Source organism: Acinonyx jubatus, chromosome B4 (genome assembly GCF_027475565.1).
Source record: "Acinonyx jubatus isolate Ajub_Pintada_27869175 chromosome B4, VMU_Ajub_asm_v1.0, whole genome shotgun sequence".
Classification (NCBI taxonomy): Eukaryota; Metazoa; Chordata; class Mammalia; order Carnivora; family Felidae; genus Acinonyx; species Acinonyx jubatus.
Window position 1 is genome coordinate 127431589 of NC_069387.1, and position 14472 is coordinate 127446060.

Here is a 14472-nt window from a genome sequence, read left to right on the forward strand (position 1 = left end):
CAGCTTTGAACCCAGATTTGCCCCTTAACTAGCTGGTGTCCTTGGCATGTTCTTTAAGCTGCTGTGTCCACGGTGACTACCTCCCTCGGGTCTGTGTCCTCTCCTCTGGGCGCCCTGCAATTTTTTGCCTCTTCCCGCAAAGGTCTGCTGACCACTCTCCTGACCAGACGGGGCTCTCCCCTCCATCGCCTGTGCCCGGCACTGTCCCTGCCACTGAGGAGTGACCTAAGGAAGGCAGGTATCCGTTCCTCTCTCCTTCCTGCTCCCTCCTCTCCCTCCTTTACCCAGTTTCCCTCCTCTCCTTTCCCCCAGCCTCCTCCCCACGCACACAATCCCAGCCATTTCTTCCTTGGGGCCCTTTCACTTGCTCCAGGACAGGAAGATCACCAGGCAGAGACTGTCATGTTGCAGAGTCTTTTATTAAAACCAGGTGAGTTACTCCATTAGCTGAAAAGGCACACTTAGGTTCCAGAAACCCCCACCCCACCCTACCCCCCACTGCCCTGCCACCTCCTTTGGGATGGGTGTGGCTGTCCCACTCTGCCCAGACCCGTTTCTCATGGCAGAGGGGCATCTGGTGGGGGTGATGGGTCAGAGGATCTGTATGTTTACGGCTTGAATTTGGGATTAGAGGCGCGGGTGACGGGTTGGGTTTGGAGATTGGAGGAATTGGGTTGGAGTCGGGGAGAGAGGAGAGAGGCTGCGGGCGGCAGAGAGCAAAGGGCCACACTTCCGGTTCCCGGGGTGATGACCCCCACAAGGAGCCCCCAGGCAGATGAAGCCAGCCGGAACAGCCTCGCCCCCCTCCCCCACCCGCCTCTCAGAAACAAAGCAGACACTCAGAAGCAAACTCTACGTGGCTACAGGAGACCCAGCACCACCCTCCCCTGGGGCCCGGCGTCCCCGTGGGTGGGGGTGGGGTCGTGCAGGGGCTTAGCCCTGGAAACCCAGCTCCTTGTACTTGGCAGCAATGTCGTTCCGGAACAGCTCGAGAGCCTTTCTCATGGCCGCCTGGGCGTCAGTGCCGAAGTCGTGGGGATGTTTGCTCTGGAGAACCTGGATGATGGCCTCTGAGATGAACTGCAGCGGGATGGATGAGAGGGGTGCTGGTCATGGGGGCGGACAAGCCAGGAGCCAGGGGGCAATCAGGCTGAGTCCCACCTTCTCTTTATTTCAGGGCCATTTATTGAACGCTTACTGTATACCAGGCATGCTTCCAAGTGGTCTCTGAGATGAATTCCTTTTATCCCTGCAACCCCGGGAGACAGGTATAAATGGGGGACCAGGCCTGTCCCAGTACAGACCCAAGGTTGTGCGGCCCAGTGGGTCGGCTCACCCACCACCCTCCTTGGCTAGTGTTCAGGATGTGGGTCCAGCTGCGGCCAGACAAGGGCCCGGGTGCCGCCTCCATGCAGACAGCAGAAAGGAGGGGAATGCTCCCATTCCATGGTTTTGTCCAGGAGTTTGCAGTCAGAAAAGCTAGATAGAAAGAAACTATGTCCGGGGTGCCTAGGGGTGGGTCAGTTGGATAGGTGACCGACTTCGGCTCAGGTCATGATCTCGCAGCTTGTGAATTCGAGCCCCACGTTGGGCTCTGTGCTGACAGCTCAGAGCTTGGAGCCTGCTTCAGATCCTGTCTGTCTCTCTCTCTCTCTCTCTCTCTGCCCCTCCCCTGCTCACGCGCTGTCTCTCAAAGATGAATAAACGTTAAAAAAATGTTTTTTAAGGAAGAAACTATTTCCATCTGTGTATATTTATTTTTTGCATTTAATGGCTTCATAGGGTTATTGCTTTAAGCAGCCTATTGGGGGCGGAGTGGGGGTGCAGAGCATCCTATATTCTGTGCCAAGCACAGAGCTGGTGCTCAGAATTCTTGGTGGGCGGGAAGGAGGGAAGGAGAGGGAAGGATCTGGCCTATGGCTTGCCCCCAGGACCCACACTGTCTTCTGTCAGCCTCGCTGTCACCATCACGCTTGCTTGGGTACCCACGATTTCCTTACCAGGAACACCTACAGCATGGCGGCTTTAGCGACTCAACGATCTCATGGGCGTAAAATGCTACTGTGCTCTTCCGACAGTGAATCAAGCTTTGATGTCAACCACAGCCCTGGCCGGCGCACCAAGCGGTGTCACTTTACAGAGGCCGCGACGGGAAAGTAGCCAGACTGAGGTCACGTAGCAAGAGGACTTTGCACCCCGGGGGGCGGGGGGGGGGGGGGTGGGCAAACGGCCGCCAGAGCCAAGGACGGAGGCGGTGACTGTACCTCGTTTTCCCGTTTTCTCGGGGCGCCCCGAGTGCAAGTGACCACGGGCAGGTGGTGGGGGGCTCGGGCTGCCGTGGAGTAAGCCCCGCCCCTGGAAAACGTGAGATACCCAACCTCCCGGCTCAGCTCCGCCGTGACCCTTATGTGTGACTTCACCACACAACAGGGGCTCCGATGCCCTCATCGGGTCCCCTCACTCAGCCTTTCCTGAGCCTGTGGCAGAGTCACTAATATCTAGAAAAGCGTGCGCTGGGGCAGCTGGACAACAGAGGAAAGTTGCCCTTCGCTACCCAGCAGCCTCTGTGGCCCCCTCGCTCACAGGTGGGAAGCAGCAGCTTTTATGAAGAGCATGGAAGGGGAGGAACAGACACGGGCCCTGCCTTCGATCTTGCGGATATCGACGCAGTAAACTAAGCTCGTTTTCAGCAGACCTGGTTTCCAGTCCCCCAGCTTCCAGTGCTACCTTCTCTTTCTGAGCCTTGTTCCTTTGTCCCCCCGGAGGGGATACGTCTTTCTGGTTGTGTTGGGAGCCCACCCCCACGCCACTGGGGTTCAGAGATGCGAGAGCCAGGGTCTGCCCTCGGGCAGCTCATGTCCCAGCCAGGAGACAGCTGGGTAAAGAGATGAGTTACAGTACAGCTGGGCAGGCGCCGTGACAGAGAATGAGGATAAAGCGCCTTTGCAGGGGGGCCGGGGGGAGGGGGGGAAGGGCACCGGTGGACAGAGCAGCTGACGGCTGGACGCGTGCGGAGGAGGTGGCTTCTAAGCTGGGCCCTGGAGGATGGACAGGGATTTGCTGACAAGAGAAGATGGGGAGGGCAGGGGCCGCAGCAGGCACGGAATCTCAAAGGCAGGACAGGCTCCTTGTGTCTGTGATGCTGAGTGGGATGGGCGGGCAAGGTTGTCTACGTGTGATTTGCGGGGGCAGCTGGGGCGCAGGGAGGTGCGGCTGAGAGGCTGACGAGGGGTGTGGCAGTGGCGGATGGGAGATATTGTACCGCAAGGGTTAAGGGCTTGAGTTCCGGAGTACCGTTGACCAGACTGTACCTACTGGCTTATTAGCTGTGTGACCTTGGGCAAGCTACCTAATCTCTCTGAGCCTTCAGTTTCCAAATCTGTAAAGTGAGTATGCGAAGGGTACCTGCCTGGCACAGAGTCTGCTAATTGCCTGCCCAATGTCCATTTTCTCCTTCTTCCTTGGTAACAGAACACTGGTTGTATTTGCAGTGGCAACAGACCACATTTCCCAGCTTTCCATGCAGATGGGTGTGGTCTTGTAACTAACTTCTGGCCAATGAGATGCAAAGGAAACTGTTGGGTGGGATTTCTGTCTGCGACTCCTTAAAAGAGAGCTTTCCTCTCTTCTTCCTGCTTCCTGTTGGGAACGTGGACCAGATGGCTGGAGCTCTAGCAGCCATCTTGGACCATGAGTCAACTTTGAGGACTCATGCCAACATTGGCATGAAAGAGGCTGCATTCTCGGTGACCGTGGGTTCCCCACACCAGCTCTGGACTCCCTAGCTCTGAACTTCCTTTGCGTCAGAGAAAAAGAGGACACTGAATGCCTTCAATCTCAGGGAGATTTCGAGAATTCCACGCAGTGATCCAGGCGGATGCCCATCCTAACTGGTAGCTATCACCACTACCTTTATCCTCATCGCTGCATCAGCCTGCCTGCTGCTCCCATCCTGAGGGATTGCACCTATCCCAAAGGCCCTTTCTCCCCCAGATCTCAATGCTCACCTCTTGCCACACGCCTCCTCCCACTGGTTATAAAGGCAATTCAGGCTCTCCCCTGCCCACCCAACTCCTCAGCCCCTCACAGGAGGTTCAAACCAACTTCTCTTGCCTAGGGCACCCGAGGCCTCTGCTTCTTCATCTGTAAAGATGCTGGAAACAAGTATCACCAGACTGTTGGCCACCCCCAGCCCAGGATCGAGCCCCTGCTCCTGTACGCCTGCCTCACGACTCCTGCACACATCAGGCTCCAGATGGCACAGGGGTTAGGCGCTGAGGGCCTGGGGGGAGTAGAGCCCTAGTTTGAATCCTGAGGGCAGCTATTGCTCAGTTTCCTCATCTGCCCAGTGGGTGTGCTAATGGTACCTCCCCTTGGTGGGGGGAGTGCAAGTGGTGCCCCCAATATCCAATCTCCCTTACTTCCCCGGACGACCTACCGATCTGGGGGAGAAATGGGTTTCCTCTCCGTGACCGCAGGGGTGACAGCTCGTTTTACAGATGAGGAAACTGGGGCTCAAAGAGGAATGACGTGGGTCACCCACAAGTCAGTGGCCGAGCTGGGACTCGAACCCCAAATCCCAGCCCTTCGAGGCCTCCCCTTCCACCCTCCCGCCCGCCCCTGCCCTGCCTCCCACCTCCAGGTACTTGACGGGGATCTTGTGCTTGGTGGCATGTGACTGGGCCAGGGGCTTCAGCTCCGCCTCGTGCTGGCCCTTCTTCTTGAGGATGCCCCCCAGGGCGGTGAGCACCGTGTTGCCATGCTTCTTCAGGTCCTCGGAGCCCTTCATTTCATCCTCTGTCTTCAGGTGCTTGAACTTTTCGAACTTCTCCAGGGTCTCCGGGTGGCCCTTGAAGAGGCTGCGGGCACAAGGGGGGCTGGAGTCAGACACAGGGGCTGGAGGTGGTGAGACACACGAGCTCCAGTCCCGGCTCCGCTATTTCCCAGCTGCGTGACATCGGGCCATTCGCTTTACCTCTCTCTGTGCTTCTGCTTCCTCATCCAAGCGTAGGGGATAACCGGTGCCTACCTAGAGCAGCGCTGTGGGGGCTCGGTGGGCCGTGTAAAGGCTTGCCTTGCTTATTTCGGGTCAGTAGCATCTGCCTCTTCATTGCTACTCCAGAGGTAGGAAGGAAAGATGTGCCTGCCTCGCTCCCTGGCTCCACCCGATTTTCTCTGAGTCGCCTGGAGAGTAGGTGATTAAATCGCATCGCATCACGGGTACGAGGCAGAAGGGCCAAGTGGAAGCGGGTCTGTGTGACTCAAGACGTCGACCGCGCAGGGGACCGTCTCTGCAAGCTTCCTGCCTACGGATCATCCTTTGGCTGCTTAAATACTTGCAGCTACAGGAGACTCACTACGTCCTGTGTTAGCTCTCAGGCTCAGGAAGTCCTTGCTTATTTTGCTCAGACGCCCTGTACCTCCCAGGCCCCTCGGATGGTGAGGCCCAGGGAGGGAGCCACCTGCCAAAGACCAGGTCTCCGCTCCTGCCAGGGAGCCGGGGAGCTTAGCTGCAGAGGGACTCTGCCCTGAGCCATACCTGTAGCCCTGGAGCTCGGTCTTTTCTCTTCTGGAAAGTTGGGTGTCGGTTAAAGGGAGTCATACCTGCCGCCTCGGTGGGAGGTGGCTGTCCCCGTTCCACTGTGGGCCAATGGAGCACAGAGGCAAGTGACATGAGTCGGTGGCAAAGCCCGAACCAGAGATCGGATGGTTCTATAAGTCATGCGCCCTCTCTCTCTCTCTCTCTCTCTCTCTCTCTCTCCCTGTCATACCCTGAAATGTTTGCAGGAGTGGCCCTGTCTCCCCAGCCTTCCCCTCCTCCTGTCTAATGGAACCTGCAAGGTTCCTCTTTTTGTAGCTTCCTGGCTCAGCCACTCGCTTCTTCAGCCCTGCGGTGGACACACTCCGGTGTGTGAAAGCATCTCACAGCACACACCCATACTCACGTGCATGCACACACGTGTGCACCAAGTAGCACAAACAGGGAGCACACCCTTCTCCCGGGAGCTCATCCCTCCTGCAGCCCCCAGAACACCCAGGGCGATCCACAGCCATGCCCCACGTCCCCATCTCACCCCCCCGTCCTGGCCCGGCCAAGCCTGTGTGGCCGGGACAGCTCATCCCTGGCACTTTTCACCCAAGGGTCCTATTATTATCTGGTGACAATGATCCTTGAACTCCTGTCTGGCAGAGGTGAGACCTAGCACCCACAGGTGAAGGTCGGAGGTCGGGACGCTGGAGGGAGCCTATCTGGGGCAGAAGAGGGCCAAGGACCTGGTACCCAAGGCAACCAGGGATCTCAGATATTTGGGGAGCCCCCAAGATGTCTGGGAGAAAGAACGTGGGGATGAGAATTACGAAAGCTGAGTTCTGGTCCCAGGTCCACCTCCAACGTGCTGTGTGACATTGAAAAAGTCACTCAGCTTCTCTGGGTCCTGGTTCAGCCATCCATAAACCAAAAGGGTTGGTCTGGCTGGTATTTCAGCCTCCAGCTGTAAGGCTGGACCCCTGCCTCACCTTCCACTCTGTGCCAGTCAGCCCGCAAGCGAGCCCAGATTTACCTTCAACGGTGCAGGAAAACCAGGCCAATGAGTGCCCACCAGATCATTCTGGCATCACTCAGCCGCTTCCCTCCCTTGGCCCAAAGTCCTGCAGCTGGGAGCCCCAGGCAGCCACAGAAGGCCATACCTGGATTTGCCTAAGGGCAGCACCCCGGAAAACGGACAGACGAAGCCCGTCAACCCGTGGAAAAGGATGGACAGACTTTCCCTCCTGTTTCAGGAGCCCTCACTTGCCTTGCGTCTTCAGCTTCAATCCTACGTCCACCTGCTTCGCTTTTCGCAGGCCTGCAGGCAAGTCAGCGAGAAAGGAGGCCACCTCCCAGCTGTCCTCTGAACGGAGGCCCAATCGGACACCCACACGGGAGATGGAGACTCCAACCTGCAGAATGCCTTCCCTGCTCTAGGCAGAAGAACCGGGCTGGGCAGGGCAACCCCGCTCTGATGTGCCAAGAGCAGAGCGCTCCAGAGCAGCCGTGCTGGGTGCAAGCCGCCTGGATGTGAATTCCAGCTGTGTGACTTGGGGCAAGTTACTTAACCTCTCTGTTAAGGGTGGTGATCCTAATATCTACCTCATCGGGTGCTTGGGAGGCTGAGTTAATATACGGGAAGCACCGAGCCCGGGGGCTGGGGGTATCCTTCCCGACTTGCAGCAAAGCCCTCAGTGTTTTGTTAACAGGCTCCGCTGAACAGAATATGCCGTCTTTTACAAGAGGAGTAGGAGAAGTGACCTTGCCAAGGTCAGTAAGAAAGCCCAGGCTCAGCCTCTGGAACAGAATCAAGTGGCCAGCTCCCACAGAGGCAGGTGCAGCTCTGGGGATTAGCACCCCCTCCCTTCCCTCTACACGCAGGGAGGCCCTCCTCCCCGGACCCCGCACAGTAAGAGGGCAGAACCCGTTGGCATGGTCTCTGCGTGTCCCACAGCCTAAGACGTGACGGCGCATTGGGCTTTCTGGGACCTTTCAGGGGCCAGGAGTCTCAGGCATCCCATCCCATCCCCGGCCCCTGGCCCTCGGTAGGTGTCCCTGATCCACTCTGGAGAGGGAGGGAAGGTTTCCCCTGATGACACAATACCCCAAGTCTCCTTCAAGTCGCTGCCTTGGGGGCTAATGGCCCCCAGATCACCTTGGAGAGACTTGTGCTTTGCAAACTGGTCTCCAGCCCCAACTACCCTGCCTCCTCTCCAAAAGCGAGGGAGGAGCATGGGCTCAGGGAGTGCCAGGGCATGAGAGCAGAGAGGGACCTCAGAGACCCTGGCAGACGATCGCTTCGTTCAACCGATAGGCAAGCAGGAGGAGTGAGTCACTCAGAGAGGAGGAGTGACGTATCCAAGGTCACACAGCACAGGTGCCTAAGGAGCTGATGTCAGCTTGGGGGAAACTCTTGTCCTGTCCAACAGGACCTGTTGCAGCCCCAGCGGCCTGCTGGCAGGGACAGGAGGAGAAAGACACAGGGAACACCCCCCATGATGCCCGTCGGAGTAAACAGAGAACGTGACCATCCTTCCCCAAGTGTTTCTAGCGTGGACGACTCAGGGCTCAGACTTCGGATCACGGATCCAGACATGGGAGCTGGAGAGAAGTGCAGCCCAAGGAGACCAAAAAGGCATCTGAGTGGGAGAGGGAAACCTGGCTCGTGACGAGGGAGAAACTCGTCTGTAAATGCAGGCGTGAAGGACAATCCATTCACTCGTGGCCACCCCAGGGCCACTTTCTCCCAGGTGCAGAAATGTGGATTTATACCCCGTTAGATATTTGACTTGCGCTGGCCCAGAGCGTGAGAGAAGGTACCTGGAGAAGAGGGGTCTCACACCGTCTGGGGTGGAAGGCAATGAGAAAATAAAATTCTGTTTACAAGCCACACACCATCCTTTATTTACAACGCTTGGAATTTTGTTTTCTTTTGTTTGTTCAGGAACCCCTGCAGTCAAGATGTGCTTGGAGACCACACTATTCAGAGCTCTCAAATTCAAGACTTCCTCAACATCAAAAGTCCCCAGCGGGCCTCCGTCTTCTATTTTCTAATTATAATACTTCGCAGGTCCTTAAGCTAGCTCCATCCGTAACAATTACTAACATCTTGTAGAACCTGCTATGTTCCAGGCCCCTTACATGCATTATCTTATTTAACTCTCACTTCTACTTTAAAGGGTAGCACGGAACACCCCCGCCCATTGTATAGGAGAGGAAACTGAGCCTCAGAGAGGTTGTGTGCCTTCCCAAAGGTCACACAGCGGTTCGGAAGCCGAGCCAGCTCTAGAGCCTGTGGGTCTTTATCTTGAAGGCCATGTCTCAGTCTTGACAGTTTATAGACCTTTACGGATTTGTGGCGTGGGGAGGTCCTGCCCCTCTCAGGTCCTGTTTGTCCTCGTCCATTTAGTGAAGCGTCTGGACGGGATCTCTCAGGGCCCTTGTTAACTATGACTGCCTACGATTCTAGGATTCCTCTTGGTGGGCGCTAGGCATCCAGGGTTTGATCACCAGGCTTCTCCCACTGCTGGCACAGGCCCGGGATGGATCTCTTTTCCTTTCTGGACGCCAGTCCCTGACACTTACAAGCAAAGGAAAACCAAGTGAAGGTGTTAACAAAGTCGACCGACACAGCCAACTGGTCAACCCTGGGCAACGATTCCGCCTTGCAGGCACGCACCCTTGATCTTTGGGGAGTGGGTGACAGAGGCAATGGGGTCTCTTCCTTTTACCTGATGAGGACCTCCTGCCCGTGGCCCGCGAGGTCGGTCTCCACCTTCCCCCAGACGTTCAGCACCAGCTGCCACTCTCCGTCGCTGAGCCCCATGGCGCAGTCTGAGGAAGACAGAAAGAGGGAGTCCGGGCCGACTCGGTGTCCTGGCTCTGACAGCCGGGGTTTGAGACCGCCCGGCCCCAAAGGGATTTTATACCTTCCCTGAAGCTCGACACAGATCACTTGACGGCTCGTTCACTCTCCCCTCCTCTCCCTCCTCCCTCCTTTTCATGAGGGGTCTAATCTTTTCCTTTCTGTAGCTCTCACATGGGAGCTATTTTGGGGCAGGTGCCATTGTAGGGAGGTAGGACAGCTCAGGCCACAGGGGCGCGGGGGTGTTTGTGTATGTGGCAAGAGCAGGGGAGGAGGCTGGGCCACTGTGTGGAGTCTCAGAGGCCAGCAGAAAGGGCACCACCAAGGCCGACGCCAGCAGCCTGAAACTCAACTCTCCCCGTTGTCAACCATCCCAAGGAAACTGTCATGTTTCCAAGCTCGGGCAGCGGCTCCTGGGCTGGCCCTGGGACCGTCCTGGTCCTTAGCAGTCTCCTTGTCCACAGTCTGCCCATGTTGCTGGAGAGCCCCTACTCAGCCAGAAGGGGGGGGGGGGTTGGTGAGAGAGGGGAGGGAGCAGAGGTGGCTCCTACTTATAGCTGGGCGTCTATCCACAGGCTCTTGGAGTCTGGGTTTTTCTACCCCACCCAGAAAACTGGCTTCGTGGCCCTCGTGGCCTCTGCTCAAGTATTTCCTTCTGAGAAGCTTTGCTTGGCACACCCCCTCCAGGCCCCATTAATGTCCTTCTCCTTCCATTTATTTGGGTGGGCGCCCCTGTTGTACGGCTCCCTTCATCGTGCTGTATTTCTTTCCATGCTGGCTCCGCCACGAGTGTGTCAGAGCAGCCGATACGTGTAGGGACATGCCGGGCCCTCCTCTGAGCACTTCACATTTGGTAACTTGTTTAATCCCCTGACAGCCGTATCTCTAGGACAGACATGGCATCGTCCTCGTTTATTCGGGGGGGAGTCAGGGAAAACTGTCACGGTCACCTAGCTGATGGTAGAGCTGGGATTTGAACCCAGAAAGTCAGGCTCTTGGGTTCATGCCCCCGAATACCTTACTCACTTATGTTTTATTGACTTCTGTATCTCTTGGACCTCACACAGTGCCCTGTACCAAATCGTAGCTGAACAAGTATTTGTTGAATAAATAGATGGTCTTGCAAGGGAGCCAAGGGAGGATGGTTGGCCTTCTTTGTATTTACCCATCATCCATCCATCATCTAGCCACCCACCCATCCATGCATCTCTCCATTGTCCACGTATGGGTTCATCCATCCACCCACCCACCCACCCTCTCCCCCATCCATCATCTGCCCATCCATCCATAATCCATCCATTCATCCATCCCTCACATAGTGACAGACTACCTCTGGTGTGATGGAAACTGTGCCACATGCTCAGGACAACAAAACTAAATAAACACATCCCTGTGTTCAAGAAACTCACAGTCCCTTGGGGAGATATAAGGAGTAAGCTTACAGTACCGTTGTTTTAGTGCTATGATCAACGTACCAGGCCCTTCCTTCCATCTACACAGGACTTTACAGTTCACAAAGCACCTCCTTGGGCAGCATGACATCTGATTTTCACAGTGGCCCCGCAAGGTAACAAGCATCACCCCATTTTATAGCTGTGGACGGTGAGGTTCCAAAAGAATAAGCAAGTGCCCTGGCTGTCCTGGGTCTGTAATAGACACGTCCGTCACGACGACCCCACATAGACAGCTCTTTCTAAAAGCGACTGCTCTGTCCCAGTCCCTACATGACCATGTAGGGCCATGTGCTTCCCCCCCCGACCCCACGGCCAATCACAGCCGACTGGACCGGGACTGGCACCCAACCCGAGGCAGCCGATGGCAGGGCTCTATCCAACAGCCTCCATCTGCTAGCTACCTGAATCAGATCCCCTGTCCGAAATACGAGCAGGGACGTTTGGCAAGAATTGTCTAGGCGGTAGGAAACGCGGTGTCGAAGAGAGTCAGTTTCATGGCCAGCACAGAGTAGGAACCCCAAGGTGGGGGCTCTTGAGTGTCACCTAGGGCCCAGAATTCATTCCGTTCCGATCTCCGTCAAGCCCGGCCCAATTACTGTGTGAGGGTCACCGCGAACTGCCACTTCCTGTCTGACCCCTCGCGGATCCTGTCAATGAACCCTGTTGACTCCTTTATCGAACCAATCAGCTGGTTCCTAAGCAGAGGCGCCTCTCTCCCTGACACGGTGCCCCAGGAGTCACACGGGAAGCTCCTGTTATCCCAGACCTCTGGGAGCCCAGCCACCTTTCACGGCGGAAGACGTGGTGGCAAAATGAGTAGCTAGAAATGTCACGGGGATTGGGGGGAGAGCTATCATTCATGCATTCGTTCGTTCGTTCGTTCGTTCGTTCGTTCGTTCTCCTATTTGCTCAACAGCCTAGTACTAAGGGCTTACTCTGTGCCGGACCCAGGACAGAGGAAAGGCAATTCTGAGAGAATCTGCCAAGGGCTCAGACCCCCAGCAGCTTCGGCCCCTGCTGCCGGTCACTCGCTGGAGGCTGAGGCCAGCGCGGTGGCAGGGCAGGGCGGGGCGGCTTGGTACCCCGCCTGGCTGGAAGGGAGCAAGGGCCTGGCAAGGTTCCGCACCGGCCGCCCAGGGGCTGGTGAACAGCAGGGCGGGACCCAAATCTGAAGCCGCGGGTCCACCAACTCCAGCCCCTGCACTTGTCTGGGGACAGCCCGAGCATTTAAAAGCTCATCAAATCATTACCGATGCTCAAGTGTTTAATACTTAGCCGTCATACCCCCATTAACTGGCGTGCTCATGGAAACCTGTGGCTTTGAAGTCGATGGACCTTTTAAGTTTTACCATTTAAGCTAATAGGAAGGGGCCGACATCTGTTTGTACTTCTACATCTCTACAACAGAGCAGGCATTACCTAACCGTAGCTATGGCTACCTAGAGGCACCAGCTTTGTTTGGGGGCTATAATTATCCCGGTGACAGCCTTCCAGTGGCCGGGGCAAGGAAGCTGGAGGTGCACGAAATAGGAAAACCAGGCCGCCTTTGCGGGCACAAGCCTCCTAGAGCCTTACACTCGCGTGTCATACACGGACACGCACACCCACACGCGCGCACACACCGAGGTGGGTTAGTTCGATCCCTTCACGCTGGACCCGCCCCCATCCACTTTCCTGTCCTCTCATGTCACAGAAGCCTTTGGATGCAACACTCCCGAGACATGTAGGATCATTCTCAAGTCTTCAACTTCTAGAGTCTGGAGATCCCAGAGGGAAACTCTGGGGCTCCAAAGTCTTCGGGTTTGGCCGCTCTGGAAATTTGGGCTTGAGAGGTCCAGGGTCATAGAAAGGCAGAGATAGACAAGTGTAGATGCGTATAGGGCCATCGTGTCTGGAGGCTAACAGAAGACTTCGACGGCATCTTGTCCAAGTTCCCACTAAAGGTGGGGAATTCTCCCAGTGGATCATCCTCTAGCATCTGTTTGAATACTCCTAGGAGCAGCGAGCTCCTTACCTAAGACTTGCAAGAGTCTCCTTTATGATGAACCAAAATATGCCTTCTTGTCACGCTCGCTCCCTTGGGCACACTCTGCTGACTCTTTGGGGATAGAGAGGACCAGTAGAGTCTGCTGAGAGGAGAGGGAGGCTGCATGCTCACTGAAGACTTTTCTTGTCCCTACTTGGACAAGGACTTGACCCGAGCACCGCCCCCCACCCCCCAACACACACACACACACACACACACACACACACACACACACAAGGTAAGCCAGGAGCCAGTCTGGTGGAAAAAGACTGGTTTTGCGATCTTCAAGTCGGCAACTCCTGCCGAGCATATACACAAAGAGAATTCTCTAGCAAGGGGTTTCCAGCATCCTGCCCCTCCCCCCCCCCCCCCCCCCCAGGCTTGAGTCCCCAGGTGGCTGTGCAAAGAGCGGCTCTCTTCCAGGACCTGGGAGTTTGCCAGCCCTTGGGCAGCTAACAACTCCCCGAGCAAATCTGGGGGATTCCACTTTAAGACTTCATCAAGGGGGTGACTTTGGCCCCAAAGAGCCAGGGGTCCCTTCAACCTTGACCACCTCCCTTTCTCCTCCTAGGAGCCTCTCCTTTGGAAGCCAGCCTGGCCAGTGCCTCCCGCCCGCCCAGCCTAGTTTGCTGCTTCCTGCCAGAGTCTGCGGTCCTGGTCCAGCGCCAGGCCTGACTCAGAGCAGACTCGACGGGGCGGCGGGACCCCCAAGCTTGCCCCAGACCCCACTCCGCCCAGCCTCCTGGCAGCCATAGAACTGACCACGTCTCCCCTTCTCCCCAGCTGTTCTCCAGGAGCCTGCAGCCAAGCGGCGGGCTGGGGGTGGGGAGAGGTGTCTTATAGCAGCTGGGGGGAGGCACAGGGAACTAAAAATACAGTGGACATGGCAAGGCTCCTCCTCTCCCTGGAGGCCCAGAGGGGCTTTATTGGAAGAGGGCTGGCAGGGACACAAGGATCCCCAAATCCCAATAACAGGATAACAGGTGTGGCCTGAGGACACCAGCCGTCCTTCCCCACCTCTCCGCTACTCAACCTCGGAGGAGGCGTGGGGTGGCTCCACCTTCCACCTGTCACCGGGTGCGGCGCGGCCCATCTCGAAGAAACAGCGCCCCCTGCAGGAATCCTCCCCCAACGCCAACGCTCCCTCGCAGGTGCGCCTTCTTTCCCGCCTCGGGGCTCCAGCTCGGGTGCAGCCTTCTCTCTCTCCGCTTTGGGGTGCAGCGCCCCATTTCTACCCCGCGAGCTTCCTCGGGAGCAGACGTACCAAAACAACAGACACTCGCACCGCACTTCCTGCGCTCCAGGGGCACCGCCCCTCCCAGCGGCCATAAACCCCACCTCCCACGCGAGGAGGTGGAGGCACAGAGAGGTTATAAGGAGCCACCAAAGTCACACAGCTAGGCGATGCCAAGCACGAAGTTCGAACCCGGGTAGTCCGGTTTCGGGGTTGGTGCTTCCCAGCTGGAACTGGTCCAACTTGTGGATCGTTCTTCTTCCCCCTCTCACCTTTCTGACAGCACACCTGGCAGAGAGCTGGGTCAGTAAGGTCTTTGAATGTTTGTATTATTGAACGGAGTCCATCCAGGGTCATTTGGCTTCC

The 14472-nt window shown here is 56.7% G+C and overlaps 1 protein-coding gene across 1 annotated transcript; it reads right to left on the bottom strand.

Moving 5' to 3' along the window:
* Positions 1–400: 400 nt before the first annotated feature.
* On the bottom strand, positions 401–9443 carry MB (myoglobin). Its single transcript, XM_015079195.3, has 3 exons — positions 9259–9443; positions 4637–4859; positions 401–1080 (listed from the first exon to the last, which is right to left on the bottom strand). The coding sequence occupies exons 1-3, from the start codon at positions 9351–9353 to the stop codon at positions 934–936; spliced, it is 465 nt and encodes a 154-aa protein (XP_014934681.1). The 5' UTR covers positions 9354–9443; the 3' UTR covers positions 401–933.
* Between the last annotated feature and the right edge of the window lie 5029 nt (positions 9444–14472).

What these genes read in the sequence shown, in the direction of transcription:
- MB (XM_015079195.3), bottom strand. Translation starts at nt 9,353, where the DNA reads ATGGGGCTCAGCGACGGAGAGTGGCAGCTGGTGCTGAACGTCTGGGGG. An exon ending in GGGCAGGAGGTCCTCATCAG is followed by an intron (nt 4,860 to 9,258) that starts GTAAAAGGAAGA and finishes TTGTGCCCGCAG; the next exon opens with CCTCTTCAAGGGCCACCCGG. An exon ending in TCCCCGTCAAGTACCTGGAG is followed by an intron (nt 1,081 to 4,636) that starts GTGGGAGGCAGG and finishes ATCCCGCTGCAG; the next exon opens with TTCATCTCAGAGGCCATCAT.